Below are 11,648 nucleotides of genomic sequence, written 5' to 3' on the forward strand. Positions count from 1 at the left end.
CACACATGGTGGGTGTAGGCCAGTCGATGCCGTGACCGTGGGATATAAACGCGTCGCGTCAAGCAACTTGCTGTCGATCTCGACTTCAACCAAAAACCACACTCCCAAACCACATTGCGTATGGTCATATACCTCCTATGGCTCCAATTACAACCCCCACCAAACGTGCAAAGATTTGTACAATGTGGGCGGCGGGATACACCCACAACGAAATTCGCGACGCTTTGACTGGTCGCCACGATCTTTCTGACCGCCAAATCCTCCGGATCGTCAAGAGATACGCAGAAAAGGAGAATTACTACGATGTTGGACACTCAACTGGTCGTCCTCGGAAGCTCACGCCCCGTGATTTACGTGTAGCCTGCCGACACCTGTCAAATCAGACTGCCCATGATGCTTCTGACCTGCAGCGCAAGTACTTCCCGGATGTTTGTGTGGATACAATGAAGCATGCACTTAGAGGAGAAGGTCTTGAACCTCATATTCGACGCACAGTTCCATTCATCTCTCACAAGAACCTACACGTCCGAAAGAACTGGGCCGAGGAACAACTGGAATGGACTGTGGCTAATTGGATGGCTGTAAACTTCTCAGACGAGTCCATATTCCACTTGTTTGGGTCAGATGGTATAGAGTGGTGCTGGAGGAGACCAGGAGAGCGCTTGGATCCACGGTTCACGAAGAAGAAGGTCAAGCACGGTGGTGGGAAGGTTACGGTGTGGGGAATGATCACGGCACAAGGTGTTGGGTGGATCATACGGATTGAAGGGAACCTCAACAAAGAGTTATATCATGAAATCCTTGAGGACGATGTCCTAGGTACCTACTGTGAGCTTTCTATGGAGCCACGTCAATTCTACTTCCAGCAAGACAACAATCCAAAGCATACAGCGAAGATCGTACAGGCTTGGTTTCAAAAAAACAACATAGATCTCCTTCCATGGCCACCAAACAGTCCTGACATCAGTATCATTGAGAACCTTTGGGACCACCTCGAACGTCGAATACGAGCACATAAGCCACTGCCGCAGTCGGAAGAAGATTTGTGGGTGGCTCTTCAGGAGGAGTGGTTCCAGATTGATGTCAGCTTTATCACGAAGTTATACCAATCTTTACCCCAACGAGTTCTTGCAGTTTACCAGGCTAATGGGGGGAACACGAGGTACTAGATAGTTAGATACACAAGTTCAAATTTCTCTCGTTCTCCAGGTTTAATCTGGCATTTCGGTTTTTTCTGGTTTCCTATTTTGGGCCTTGCCACATTGATTGCTATTGCATAATTCGTATTTGCATTTCTGTATCGCAAAACTTTGGAGACATGTTATATACCACTTAACCTTTCTTATACTCTTGAGATCCAATTAATGCGTTGTGTGGTTTTCACGTTATAGGCCAGACTTCATCAAAAAAACGATCGGACATTCTTTTCTCAGGGTTAGTGTACGCCAACATATGGCAGAGGAACACTCTCGATGGGACTCGGAGCGCCAGGCGTGGGAGGAGGTGCGTCTTGGGGAGAGGAAGGAGGCGTTAGAGGAACGCCGAAGGGCCAGGGAGAAGGAGAAGGAGGAGGAGGAGAAACGGAGGGCGGGGATACATTGGTTGAAGCTTGAAAGGGCGCCGCATTGCACGAAATATGGAACTAGGGAGTATCGTGCCAAGTTGGGCCCTGTTAATTCGGGCTATAATCAGCTCAAAGCGTGTCACGAGATGGAGATTGAGATTCATGGGCGGATGATGAAGCCGAGCCGATGTGACAATATGGTATGTTGTCAGTTTGCGTTGAATTTGAAATCTCTGATTGTTTGGTTGTAGGGTATGTTCAATGGGATGTGGGGAATTTGGATGGTTGATTTCGACGAAGGCGCCTGTCGTACTTATTGGGGTGACTACAAGGATAAGGTCAGTCAACGTCAACCTTTTATGTAAGTGCCGACATGATTGATATTGAACCTATTAGGGATGCACGGCGCCAGGATCGGGACTCCGCGTACGTACCTTCTACTCATTTTACCCACAATGAATAATTCAACAAAATAATTCCAACAGCACATCGAGGCCAATCTAAAAAACCACGATGCCGCCGACGAATGGACTGCCATGTGCACCACAACACCCTATGATTTCAATGGATTGCATTTTGACGGTGCAATGTCTTGCGCTAATTGGGTGCGTTTCCGTTCCTCTTTTCCTTTTGATATTTATGAGAACGCCTTTTTTTCGGTAGGGAAAATACGGCATATTCGGATTTTGGGATGTCGAAGACAAGAACTGCGCGTGAGTCGTTGACTTGTAGGAACTAATTTTTGAATGGTACCTGCAGAGGTATCTTGACGCATTTTTGTCGTATCTTGTCGTATCTTGTAGCAAGGACTATAGTAATCCATGGACGACAAAAAATACAATTGTACATTCTCAGCTTTGAAGACTGAGCCCAATCAATGCAACTACCAGCACTCTCTACATCCAGATTCCAGAAGTCCAACAAACCCAAGTCCGTTGACCATGATCAATCGCAATGTCGTTACCTGAATCTCCCTCCTAGCTCTTCCACTCTCTCCCACTCTTCTTTCATGCTCTGGGCTCCGACTATCTTCTTCTACCTGCAACTCACGGCTTCCTTGAACCAAATCGCAAGAATGACAAAAGAAAGCAGTCCAAAAGTCTTCGGAGGAACTACCTCGAATACTGTAACATTGACGCACTGGCATCCTTGCGCGAGTTGCAATCTGACATAATCAAGACACTCATTTGAAGGGAGCGACCCGGAAGAAATACGTTACCTGGAATACCCAACCCATGTTACAAGTAAAGTCGATGCAAGTATAGAAAAAGCCATCAGAGGTGCATCGGTTCCCGCGTTGGGGGTCTGGTGTGCCGTGAGCCTCGAGATAATCCAGTCGACCTTTATTCCTTGCATGGGCAAGGCACGGGCACCACCAAGTGTGTTGAACCCGAGGATGCGTTGAATATTTTTATTTTAGGTTCGAAGCATGAAATACGTACAGGTATCCATGTCCCCAAAACACTCGCACAAGCCATAACTCCAATCCCGTTTTCCTTCTGCGTCGAGGGGGAGATTCAAGGCATTCCTGTTACCTCCCCCAGATACGCTCATGTTCGCGATGGGCCCTGGTTGGGTGGTCTGCGGAGTGGACTTCCCTGAAACGATTGTTGGCTTCGCTAGTGTTCATTAGCTGTAGGTTCATAGATACGTCCGCCTGGAAGGCGCACCGAAATGAAGGGCGTCGTCGAGTCATTCTCTTTACCCGAGGTCAACGTCATCTCGCAACAACTTGCTTGGCGGGAAGAGGAAGCACAAGTGGGCTGTGATATCGGCATCTGTGTTCTATCCACATGGCGTGAGGTGGTCTAGATCTGTCACGAGTCCAACTGCATTCTGAGAAACACAGGTTAGATTTGCCTTTTTTGTCCCTCTCGACGCCCGCTAGTTGCAAAGGATTCAAGATTGCATCACGACAAGGCGATGTCTTGAGCTAGATGAATCACTCGAGTGCGTCGCCGTTTCACTTTTCTTTCCGTTCTCTGTTGCCTCATCGCCGTTTATCTGAAGGTGCTGTTTTGTGGAGAAAATATGCATTATATGTATATGGGGGAGATCGAACATGAGAACTGCGAGTCGGCGAGTGAGTAATTGGTAAGGACTGAATAGATAGGAATCTACCAAGCACTATTAACTTCGGGCCCGCCAACCGTCATCGATCTTTGAATCCTCCTTCCCTCTCAAAATTGCCTCAATACGATCCTCGATAAGCTTGTTGTTGGCGACGAGATCATGCGGCAATCGAGCAACGTGCATGCGCCCACCATCACCAATAAAACGTTACATTTTACCGTGAGTATAGGACAAAGAAAAGAAGGACGAGGAAGGGAGTCATGAGAGCAAAGGCGGTAGCTGGCGATGGAGAGCCGACAGCGACAACAGCTCACCTCTTGTAGAAACCAGTGGACAGCGACCCACGACGAGAGTTCAACCATCCGGAGACGGAGACAGCACAACAACGACATTGCCCTGCCTCAAGTAATAATTAGTGCTTTGAAAAGGATGAATTTGATCATTCATGACAAAGATAAAATGGAGAAATTCGCGCCATCCGCGAAATAGTTGACTCAATTGCTCATATATCGTCAAAGGGTGGGGTTAGGGCGGGGGAAAGGAAGGAGGCGACATACCTCGTCCGGATGTAAAAGTGGGTTCCAATACAGGTGCGTTGATTCTGGTACCGCTACGGCATTCATAGGACATGAAGGTAGCTAACATACGATGAGAAATCGATTTGCCGACGATGACGACTAACATTTGAGGGTTCAACATCTGGAATTCAGAAGCCCCTCAGCAGACTAACCTACACTGAAAGATTTGAGTCAGCGCCTTGAAACATCACAAAATACGTGTGAAAAGATCTGGGGCAAAAGGTAGTCGTTTAAGGGTTCAGATACCGTTGTAGCAGTATAACTCACAACGTCTCGATACATGATGCGAGATGTTCGTTGTACAGTGAATTTTGTGTCATCAAAGAAGGGATACGGGATGGGGCAGAAGGAAGGGGAGAAAAACAAAATGAAATAGTCGTACGAATGGAGCCGGGAAAGCTACGTTGACGCCGCTGAAGACTGAAATCCGCAATCATTCATAGTCGGAATGATCGACACTACGGAATAGGAAGAAAACGATAAGGGGTTGTTTAAGGGGTCTAGACATAAGGAACGTACCAGTCAATGTCTGAGTGTATGTTGAAAAGGGCAGTAGACATCGTTACGAAACTGCTTTGAGTGTTGACCCTTTTCCTTTGGCTGGGTGAAGGGACAGACTTGCATAAGCGCCCGCTGCGTTAGTATCTCAGTTTGGGAAGGCAAGACTTGAACTTGACTCGAACTAGTGAGAATTTAAGGAAGAAAACAAAGAAGAAAAGAGAAAAAAGAAAAGATCAAAGGAAGCACGTGATATTGCAGTAACGTCCTGTGACATCAGTCACGTTATGACTTCGGGCCGATGAGTATCGGATACAAGTAGTGACCGAACCACAGACATACCACCGTTGACCTTCATGGAGCTACAAAGGTCGGCCTTTTTATTCCTGATACTTTCTACTTCGAAGAACTCCAAAAATAAATCGCGGACCGAAACCTGAATGGGAACACCGCGACTTACCACGACCTACCGAGTGCTGAATCTCACCGACTCTTCACCCCTTAAAATCCATAGGATTTTATCCAACTTTTTTTTTGGCCGTCGAAAAACAGACGATTGGCGTCTCAAAAAAATTAGAACACCCTTCATTGCCTTCAAGGTGCATTCAGCAACCGGTCGCTTACCACACCTCTCTCGAGCGCCTCTTCAGTTGCGAGCAAGGGGCATGATTCTCGGCTGCAATAATTAGCCACAATCATGGGTCAAAGTTGTCAAAAGCATAGGTCAAAGTTGTTGGACCGCCCTGTCAACTTTAAGACTCGTGACTGATGAAGGCAGACTTGATTGGATGTTGGGCGCTCGTTGACCATTGATAAGTCGAGTGACGATCCCTGAATTCCCCATCAGCACAATGAACAAAGTCCTGGCCGACGCAGAGATGCAGAGAAGGTCCCGCAACCAAGGATCAACCACTATGGTCCTGGAACCCCCACCACCAGCCGCCGTCACACCAAGTTTGTTCTTTTGAACCTGTTCCCCGCCATTTATCTCATCAGCGCATCTCTACAGACACCACAACCTCCCCTCCTGCTCCCCCGAAGAAAGGTCGAAAGATTAAGGCCTCTATGATGGCAGGAGCGCAGGGAGTGCATTTCACCGGAGGCACCTTCATGAACGTTGGCGGTAGTTTGGTTCGCAACGGAGCAAAGGCCGACGGCGTCAATTTTCGTGACGCCATGGTAGAAGGGTCGGATGAAGACGAGATAGAAGTGGACTATCTCGAAAATGCGAGCAATCTGACATTGGAGGGGAGCACTAAACATGAAAATGTCGGTGGGGCTGTCAGGTCCCTTTTTGCTGGTCAGGATGGTGTCGCTGCGAGGTCATCTCGAGTCCAGAAGGGGCACATCCACGCGCACATGTTCACAGGGATCAAAGGCTCTGTGTTCACCGGCGGAGAATACACAAATGTTGCAGGGAATATAGACTACGTCGGAGCTCTTGGACCTGCTCCGCTGTTTGAAGGTAATTCGTTTTGAAAAGGTGCTTTCATCTGTATTAATTTGAGTTTCTTTAGGCAAGACAGCGCGAGATACGAAAGAAACCGAACTTGGAACGGATTATATGCCTGGCGGTTGGTAATAAAGAAGGAAAGACAGGAAGTTGAGTTTGTAAATATGTAATTAGTATTGACACTGGGGACTCGACGATACTGCTGAAATAGAAAACTACGTGAGCGTACTACCGAATGGTCATGAGACCGTGGTCCTCAGTATCGCAATCCACTGGAATGTAGACCTTGGCTTCCCGACTTAACCTTGGCTTACCAATTCAGGTCGAAGGAGATTCCCTTGCCAGCCAATTGCCAGCTCATCCAATATCACATTTGAATGTGGTAAAGCTGATGCGTCCTCGCTGAGTTTTTTACGCCACTCTAGAAACAATGGGTATTCTCAGGCTTTAAGCATATGGTATATTGACACGACTACAATCCAAAATAGAGAGATATCGAGCGACAGTGTAACGAACCGAGTGTCAGGTAGCTCACACTCTGCCAGTGGGCTCCAGGCTTTCTTCTTCTAACTGCAGCTCACGGCTTCCTTGGACTAAATCGCAAGGCTGGCAACAATAAGCGGTACAAAAGTCTTCAGCGGAACTGCCTCGAATACCGTAACGTTGACGAATATTCCCGCGAGTCGCGACCTAAGACAATTCAGATGTCGAAGGGGCTTGCGAAATATAAATGTTACCTGTAGTGCCCAACCCATGTTGCAACTAAAATCAATACAAGCATAGATCCAACCATCAGAGGAGCATCGAACTCCGCGTTCTGGGTCTGGGGTGCCGTGAGCTTCGAGATGGTCCAACCGGCGCTTATTCCGCGCATGGGCGAGGCACGGGCACCACCAAGCGAGACAACCTATGTCGAACCCCATGATATTTAAATCTGTTTCTCAAGGATCGACCAACGGACGTAGACGCACAAGTATTGATGTCCCCAAAGCAATCACATATACCATGACTCCAATCCCGCTTGCCTTCAGCGTCAAGGGGGAGATTCAAAGCATTCCTGGTTCCTCCCCCAGAAACGCTCATGTTCGCGGTAGGTCCCGGCTGGATGGTCTGAGGGCCCTGTGGGGTGGACTTCTCTGAAACGGTCGTTGGCTTTGCCAGTCATTAGAGTAGCTTCACAGATAGGTATGTATGGTAGCCGCACCGGAACGACAGGGATTGTTGAGTCATTTCCTTTACCCGAGGCCATTTCGTGATAATCTCAGTGGGAAGAGTTCAAGTTGGGGATTGGTTGGGGCAAAGCAGAGGTCACTGCCATGGTATTGTCTTTATGTATTCCGGCATCTATCCACATGGCGTCTGCGAAATCAAAACCCTTGATGTAACTTCATACTCTACGCCCGAAGAAGACGCATCAAATATGATATCCTGCAATTGACATTGCTTTGTTAAAAACGCACCCCGGTAAGACTGGTGATTGACTGGTGAAGCTGGCCGTCTGGGTTCAGTCCCAAAAATGCATGGTTTTGAAGAGAAAAGTTCCATGACTCGAGACGCCAAGAACTTTCGTAAGGGAACAATGATCGATCCGTATCGCGACGTCTACTACGGTCTAGACTCAATCTGGGCGCATCACATGCTCGGGCAGGGTTGTGTTTCAACTTTCCATTAAACTCAAATTAAACTTGCAATTTATGTGAATCCACTTTTTGTTACTTTGGAATAATCCAGAGCTCGCCTTCAAGGCATCTCATGCCAAGCAGCAGAGAAACAAATGTCCACAACACATTACATATAGGTAATCCATAGGATGCGAAGCTAGAAAAGTAGACTGTTCTCTTCCAGCTCTAACTCCCTGCTCACTTGGACAAGGTCACAGGCCCGACAGCAGTACGGTGTGTAGCAGTCGCTCGTATGTGTCCCGTGAATCTGGTATCGCTGTCGAACGCCAGCCCGAGTAGCGACCTGAGTAACGACAGGGCGTCAAGACGTGCGTAAAGCAGGAAATCTAAATCGCACCTGCAACGCCCATCCTATATTTGTGATGAGGTCAATGACATCATACGTGAGAGTCTCTCCAGCGCAAAAAGTTCGGCGTTGTGGGTCTGGGGTTCCGTGCCTCGCAAGATAGTCGAGACGTCGCTCATTTTGTGCTTGAATTACGCATGGGCAAAACGATGCGACGCAACCTAACAAAATGAGTGAGACAAAGATAACTTCAAGACGAGACGCACAAAGGTGCGGCTGCCCGCAACAGGAGAAGAGGCCAAAACTCCACTCGCGCAATCCGTCGTCGTCGAAAGTGATGTTTTTTGCGTTCCGGTTCCCCTTTCTCGACGACCATCTCCTTCTGAGGAGGGGGCTGGGACTCTTTGATGCTACGTTTTTCGGATATAATGTCCGGCGTTAATGACTCCTGTATATGATCTTTAGTTGATATTTATAAGTAGGAAAAGCGGGATCGGACCTTTGCTGGTGGCAAAAGCTGTGGGGATTGCGAGCGCTCAATTCCAGAGTCCATAGACGCTAAATTCAAAGAGGATGCGAGTTTAAATGGGGAGGCAAGGTAAGCTCCGGAAAGGAGTGAGCGGAATTAACTCGCTACTCCTTTTTATCCAATTTTTATCCGCATGAAACTGAGCTCCTAGGCTCCTACAAGAAAAGAGAAAAATAATAAAAATCCTCAATGAACGCTTGAATCTTTTAGGAGGGATACCGTCTAACAGGCTTCATGAGTTTGAACAATCACGAAGATTCAAGCGAAGATTTCTTCTCCAAGCTGTGGTGTTGTTTGGGCAATATTTGGGTTGGTCTTTGGAGACAAACAGCAGTCCGCTCAACATCATCACAACGACGACCATGTCAACTACTCCAACTAGACCTTTTATTCGGGCTTTGCTTGTTGATGTATCAGGAAATCTACACGTCGGCTCGAACCCGACACCTCGTGCTGTGGAGGCCTTTGATCTACTTCGCTCATCAAATGTTCCCTTCCGATTGTGCAGCAATACTAGCAAAGAATCCACCGCTAGTCTCATATCTCGACTGAAACATATGGGATTTGAGATAGCTCCAGATGAAGAGGGTAAACGAAAGGAAGTGTGGACAAGTATCGGCGCCGTGAAGCAGTTTATCAAGAACATGGGCCTACAGCGGTGTGTTAGCTGTGTCATCATTCTTTCAAAAATCCTGATCTATCACTACAGCCCTTACCTGCTATTATCGGATTCAGCTCGCGAAGAGGTGTCACCAGGCAGCGATATCACAGATCGCATTGAATCGGAATATGATTCTGTGGTGATCGGACTCGCCCCATCAGTGTTTGACTACAGCCACCTCAATGCAGCATTTCGAATTCTGGTGGGTGAGACGCAACGCGCAATGTCACCCTCTTCCCTGAAGTCTGGCTTCGACCTTCCTCTCATAGCAACTCACAAGGCGAAATATATCCAAACTCAATTCCCACCGGGTCTATCTCTAGGTCCGGGACCCTTCGTAACAGCCCTTGAGAATGCTTCGGGCCGTAAAGCGTTTGTAGTGGGAAAGCCAACGAAGGCCTTCTTTGAGGCTGTGATCAGTAATTTTCTGCCTTCAGAGTTGCCTGAAGACCGTAGTGGGAAGATTGCCATCATCGGGGATGACGTCGAGGCTGACCTAGGTGAGGGTGCAATAGAACTGGGTTTATGGAGGATTCTTGGTGCGTAAAGCCAAATAATGGGATTAAAGATGAGTGAACTGAATGTCTTTGTAGTGAAAACGGGAAAATATCGCCCTGGGGATGAGGAGAAGCCCGGCGTTGTCCCCCCCGACGAGGTCTTTGAATCCTTTGCGGCTTTCATTGATAGCTTATTATTACATCCGAATGACAATTGCACAGCAAATTGAGGTAGATTCGGAATACATTGTCATAAAAATCTGGGGAATGATCATGAATTTTAGGTGATCGCCGTTCTTCTTAGGATGGGTGCGTTTGGGAACGAGCGATAAGGCTGAGACCACAAAGCGCCCGTAGGTATTCACGCCGGATCCTATTCCTAAATTCTTGGGTGTCGTGTAGGACAACGATCAGGTTCTCCTTAGAACTTTCGCCCAACTGCGGCGCACCGTGAAGTTCAACAACCAGATGGACAAACAGCCAACAGCAGTTTTGCAGATTGATGGATTTTTTCACTTGTATTCGATTTATTTCGACTAATTATCCTCAGCCTCGTGCCACCTTCGTGTTTGGATCGGATAGTAACCGGCTGCGCGATAGCTGGGGAATCTTCCATGTCCGCCGTTCGTTCCTACGTGGTCTTTGAAAATGCCGGCAAATTTCCTGCACGCCGCTCCGCGCTGCTTCCTCCCTTCTCAATGATCGCTCTCAATCTCCATTAGGATTCAATACCTTTTACGGTCCGCTTTGTTGTGAATCAGGGCCTCGTAAATTACAAGACGACACCTCATATGTGGGCCAACTTGCGTTTTGTTTGACTACCTTGGCTCAGTGCGGTGCAATTGCAAAAATATCAGGACCACTTCTTGGGGCCAGTGCGACATCTACTCCACCTTGATTAGGTCTAAACTGCTGATCGTATGACGTCCCATGCGCCCCATGGATGCAGCGTAGTTGATGTCAATTAACAGTTCACTAACACCTCGATTTGCCGCCAGGCACTACGGACTTGTTGGAAAGACCGAATTTTCCGGTATCGGGGAATTGATTCGAACTCGACGCCAACGTTCGCATTGGCGATTGAAAAGAAAGGTGGAGTTTATGGGAAGGCATGCTTCTCGGAGCTTATGTTCTGCCCAAAGCTTGAGCTCATCGGAGCTAAGGCGCCACAGATAGTGTTTTATCAAATGACCTGTCTGTGGTTGCTTCATTGAGTCCGCGCAGTCCAAGGGTATATCGGCCATTTTACTGAAAAAGACGAAGGTCACGGACAAAAAATGGACGGGTAAGAGAAGGTAAAGGTTTATTTAGCTCCAAGACTGACTTTTTGGAACACATTTTTTCGTACACAAGGCGGCCTCGCTGTCCTATGATGAGGCTGAGAAAACGTACCTTCGCAAACATGCCCCCATACCAAGCTCAACTGACCTCAATTAATGACTCTTAGGGACGATGTTAGAGTCAACAATCACAGATAGCGCAGGTGAGGAGCCTCCTCGTGTCGCTTAGCTCTTTTAGTCATTGAATTTACCGTTTTCAAATTCCATAGCCCCCATGGTGGCGGAGAAACTTTCCGTGAAAGGCTCTGGGGGGCTAATTTAGTGCGTTCCCGGCCTTTGGGTGTACAGTGGCTCAAGGGGTCTAATCCCATGGTCATCAACGCGCGGCATCCACATTGTGCTTATCATTTGGAACTTCTGTATTGAGTAGATGATCCACGCGTTTTGAATGCCGGCTTTCCCCAGCAGGCGACATGATCGGCACCTGCGTAATCTGGTCAATTACGGCAAACAAACGAGTCGCCGCGATCATCACCTTTGAGCTTCC

The 11,648-nt window shown here is 47.8% G+C and overlaps 7 protein-coding genes across 7 annotated transcripts; 3 read left to right on the plus strand and 4 right to left on the minus strand.

Annotated features, from left to right (window-relative positions):
* Positions 1-1,452: 1,452 nt before the first annotated feature.
* Positions 1,453-2,281, plus strand: LACBIDRAFT_310868 (uncharacterized protein; the record flags this gene model as incomplete). Its single annotated transcript, XM_001887792.1, has 5 exons — positions 1,453-1,764; positions 1,816-1,902; positions 1,961-1,990; positions 2,050-2,169; positions 2,228-2,281. The coding sequence occupies 5 exons, from the start codon at positions 1,453-1,455 to the stop codon at positions 2,279-2,281; spliced, it is 603 nt and encodes a 200-aa protein (XP_001887827.1).
* A 166-nt stretch (positions 2,282-2,447) lies between these two features.
* Positions 2,448-3,118, minus strand: LACBIDRAFT_310869 (uncharacterized protein; the record flags this gene model as incomplete). Its single annotated transcript, XM_001887857.1, has 3 exons — positions 2,448-2,729; positions 2,784-2,905; positions 3,007-3,118. The coding sequence occupies 3 exons, from the start codon at positions 3,116-3,118 to the stop codon at positions 2,448-2,450; spliced, it is 516 nt and encodes a 171-aa protein (XP_001887892.1).
* Positions 3,115-4,775, minus strand: LACBIDRAFT_333217 (uncharacterized protein; the record flags this gene model as incomplete). The annotated part of the gene is made up of 8 exons (XM_001887858.1): positions 3,115-3,162; positions 3,235-3,349; positions 3,952-4,037; positions 4,195-4,247; positions 4,285-4,314; positions 4,368-4,372; positions 4,483-4,635; positions 4,735-4,775. The coding sequence occupies 8 exons, from the start codon at positions 4,773-4,775 to the stop codon at positions 3,115-3,117; spliced, it is 531 nt and encodes a 176-aa protein (XP_001887893.1).
* Positions 4,776-5,564: 789 nt separating this feature from the next.
* Positions 5,565-6,388, plus strand: LACBIDRAFT_295580 (uncharacterized protein; the record flags this gene model as incomplete). Its single annotated transcript, XM_001887793.1, has 3 exons — positions 5,565-5,667; positions 5,723-6,178; positions 6,231-6,388. The coding sequence occupies 3 exons, from the start codon at positions 5,565-5,567 to the stop codon at positions 6,293-6,295; spliced, it is 624 nt and encodes a 207-aa protein (XP_001887828.1). The 3' UTR covers positions 6,296-6,388.
* Positions 6,389-6,603: 215 nt separating this feature from the next.
* Positions 6,604-7,457, minus strand: LACBIDRAFT_310871 (uncharacterized protein). The gene is made up of 4 exons (XM_001887859.1): positions 7,371-7,457; positions 7,138-7,318; positions 6,904-7,073; positions 6,604-6,856 (listed from the first exon to the last, which is right to left on the minus strand). The coding sequence occupies exons 1-4, from the start codon at positions 7,413-7,415 to the stop codon at positions 6,698-6,700; spliced, it is 555 nt and encodes a 184-aa protein (XP_001887894.1). The 5' UTR covers positions 7,416-7,457; the 3' UTR covers positions 6,604-6,697.
* A 527-nt stretch (positions 7,458-7,984) lies between these two features.
* Positions 7,985-8,687, minus strand: LACBIDRAFT_310872 (uncharacterized protein; the record flags this gene model as incomplete). Its single annotated transcript, XM_001887860.1, has 4 exons — positions 7,985-8,131; positions 8,186-8,355; positions 8,399-8,582; positions 8,634-8,687. The coding sequence occupies 4 exons, from the start codon at positions 8,685-8,687 to the stop codon at positions 7,985-7,987; spliced, it is 555 nt and encodes a 184-aa protein (XP_001887895.1).
* Positions 8,688-9,025: 338 nt separating this feature from the next.
* On the plus strand, positions 9,026-10,051 carry LACBIDRAFT_333220 (uncharacterized protein; the record flags this gene model as incomplete). The annotated part of the gene is made up of 3 exons (XM_001887794.1): positions 9,026-9,321; positions 9,373-9,863; positions 9,918-10,051. The coding sequence occupies 3 exons, from the start codon at positions 9,026-9,028 to the stop codon at positions 10,049-10,051; spliced, it is 921 nt and encodes a 306-aa protein (XP_001887829.1).
* Positions 10,052-11,648: the final 1,597 nt, after the last annotated feature.

The sequence above is a fragment of the Laccaria bicolor genome, genomic scaffold (assembly GCF_000143565.1).
Source record: "Laccaria bicolor S238N-H82 LACBIscaffold_48 genomic scaffold, whole genome shotgun sequence".
NCBI lineage: Eukaryota > Fungi > Basidiomycota > Agaricomycetes > Agaricales > Hydnangiaceae > Laccaria > Laccaria bicolor.

Coding starts and splice junctions, on each gene's coding strand:
- LACBIDRAFT_310871 (XM_001887859.1), bottom strand. CDS start 7,415: ATGGCCTCGGGTAAAGGAAATGACTCAACAATCCCTGTCGTTCCG. Junction 7,319..7,370: donor CAACAATCCCTGTCGTTCCG/GTGCGGCTACCA, acceptor TGACTGGCAAAG/CCAACGACCGTTTCAGAGAA. Junction 7,074..7,137: donor CTTTGGGGACATCAATACTT/GTGCGTCTACGT, acceptor GGTTCGACATAG/GTTGTCTCGCTTGGTGGTGC.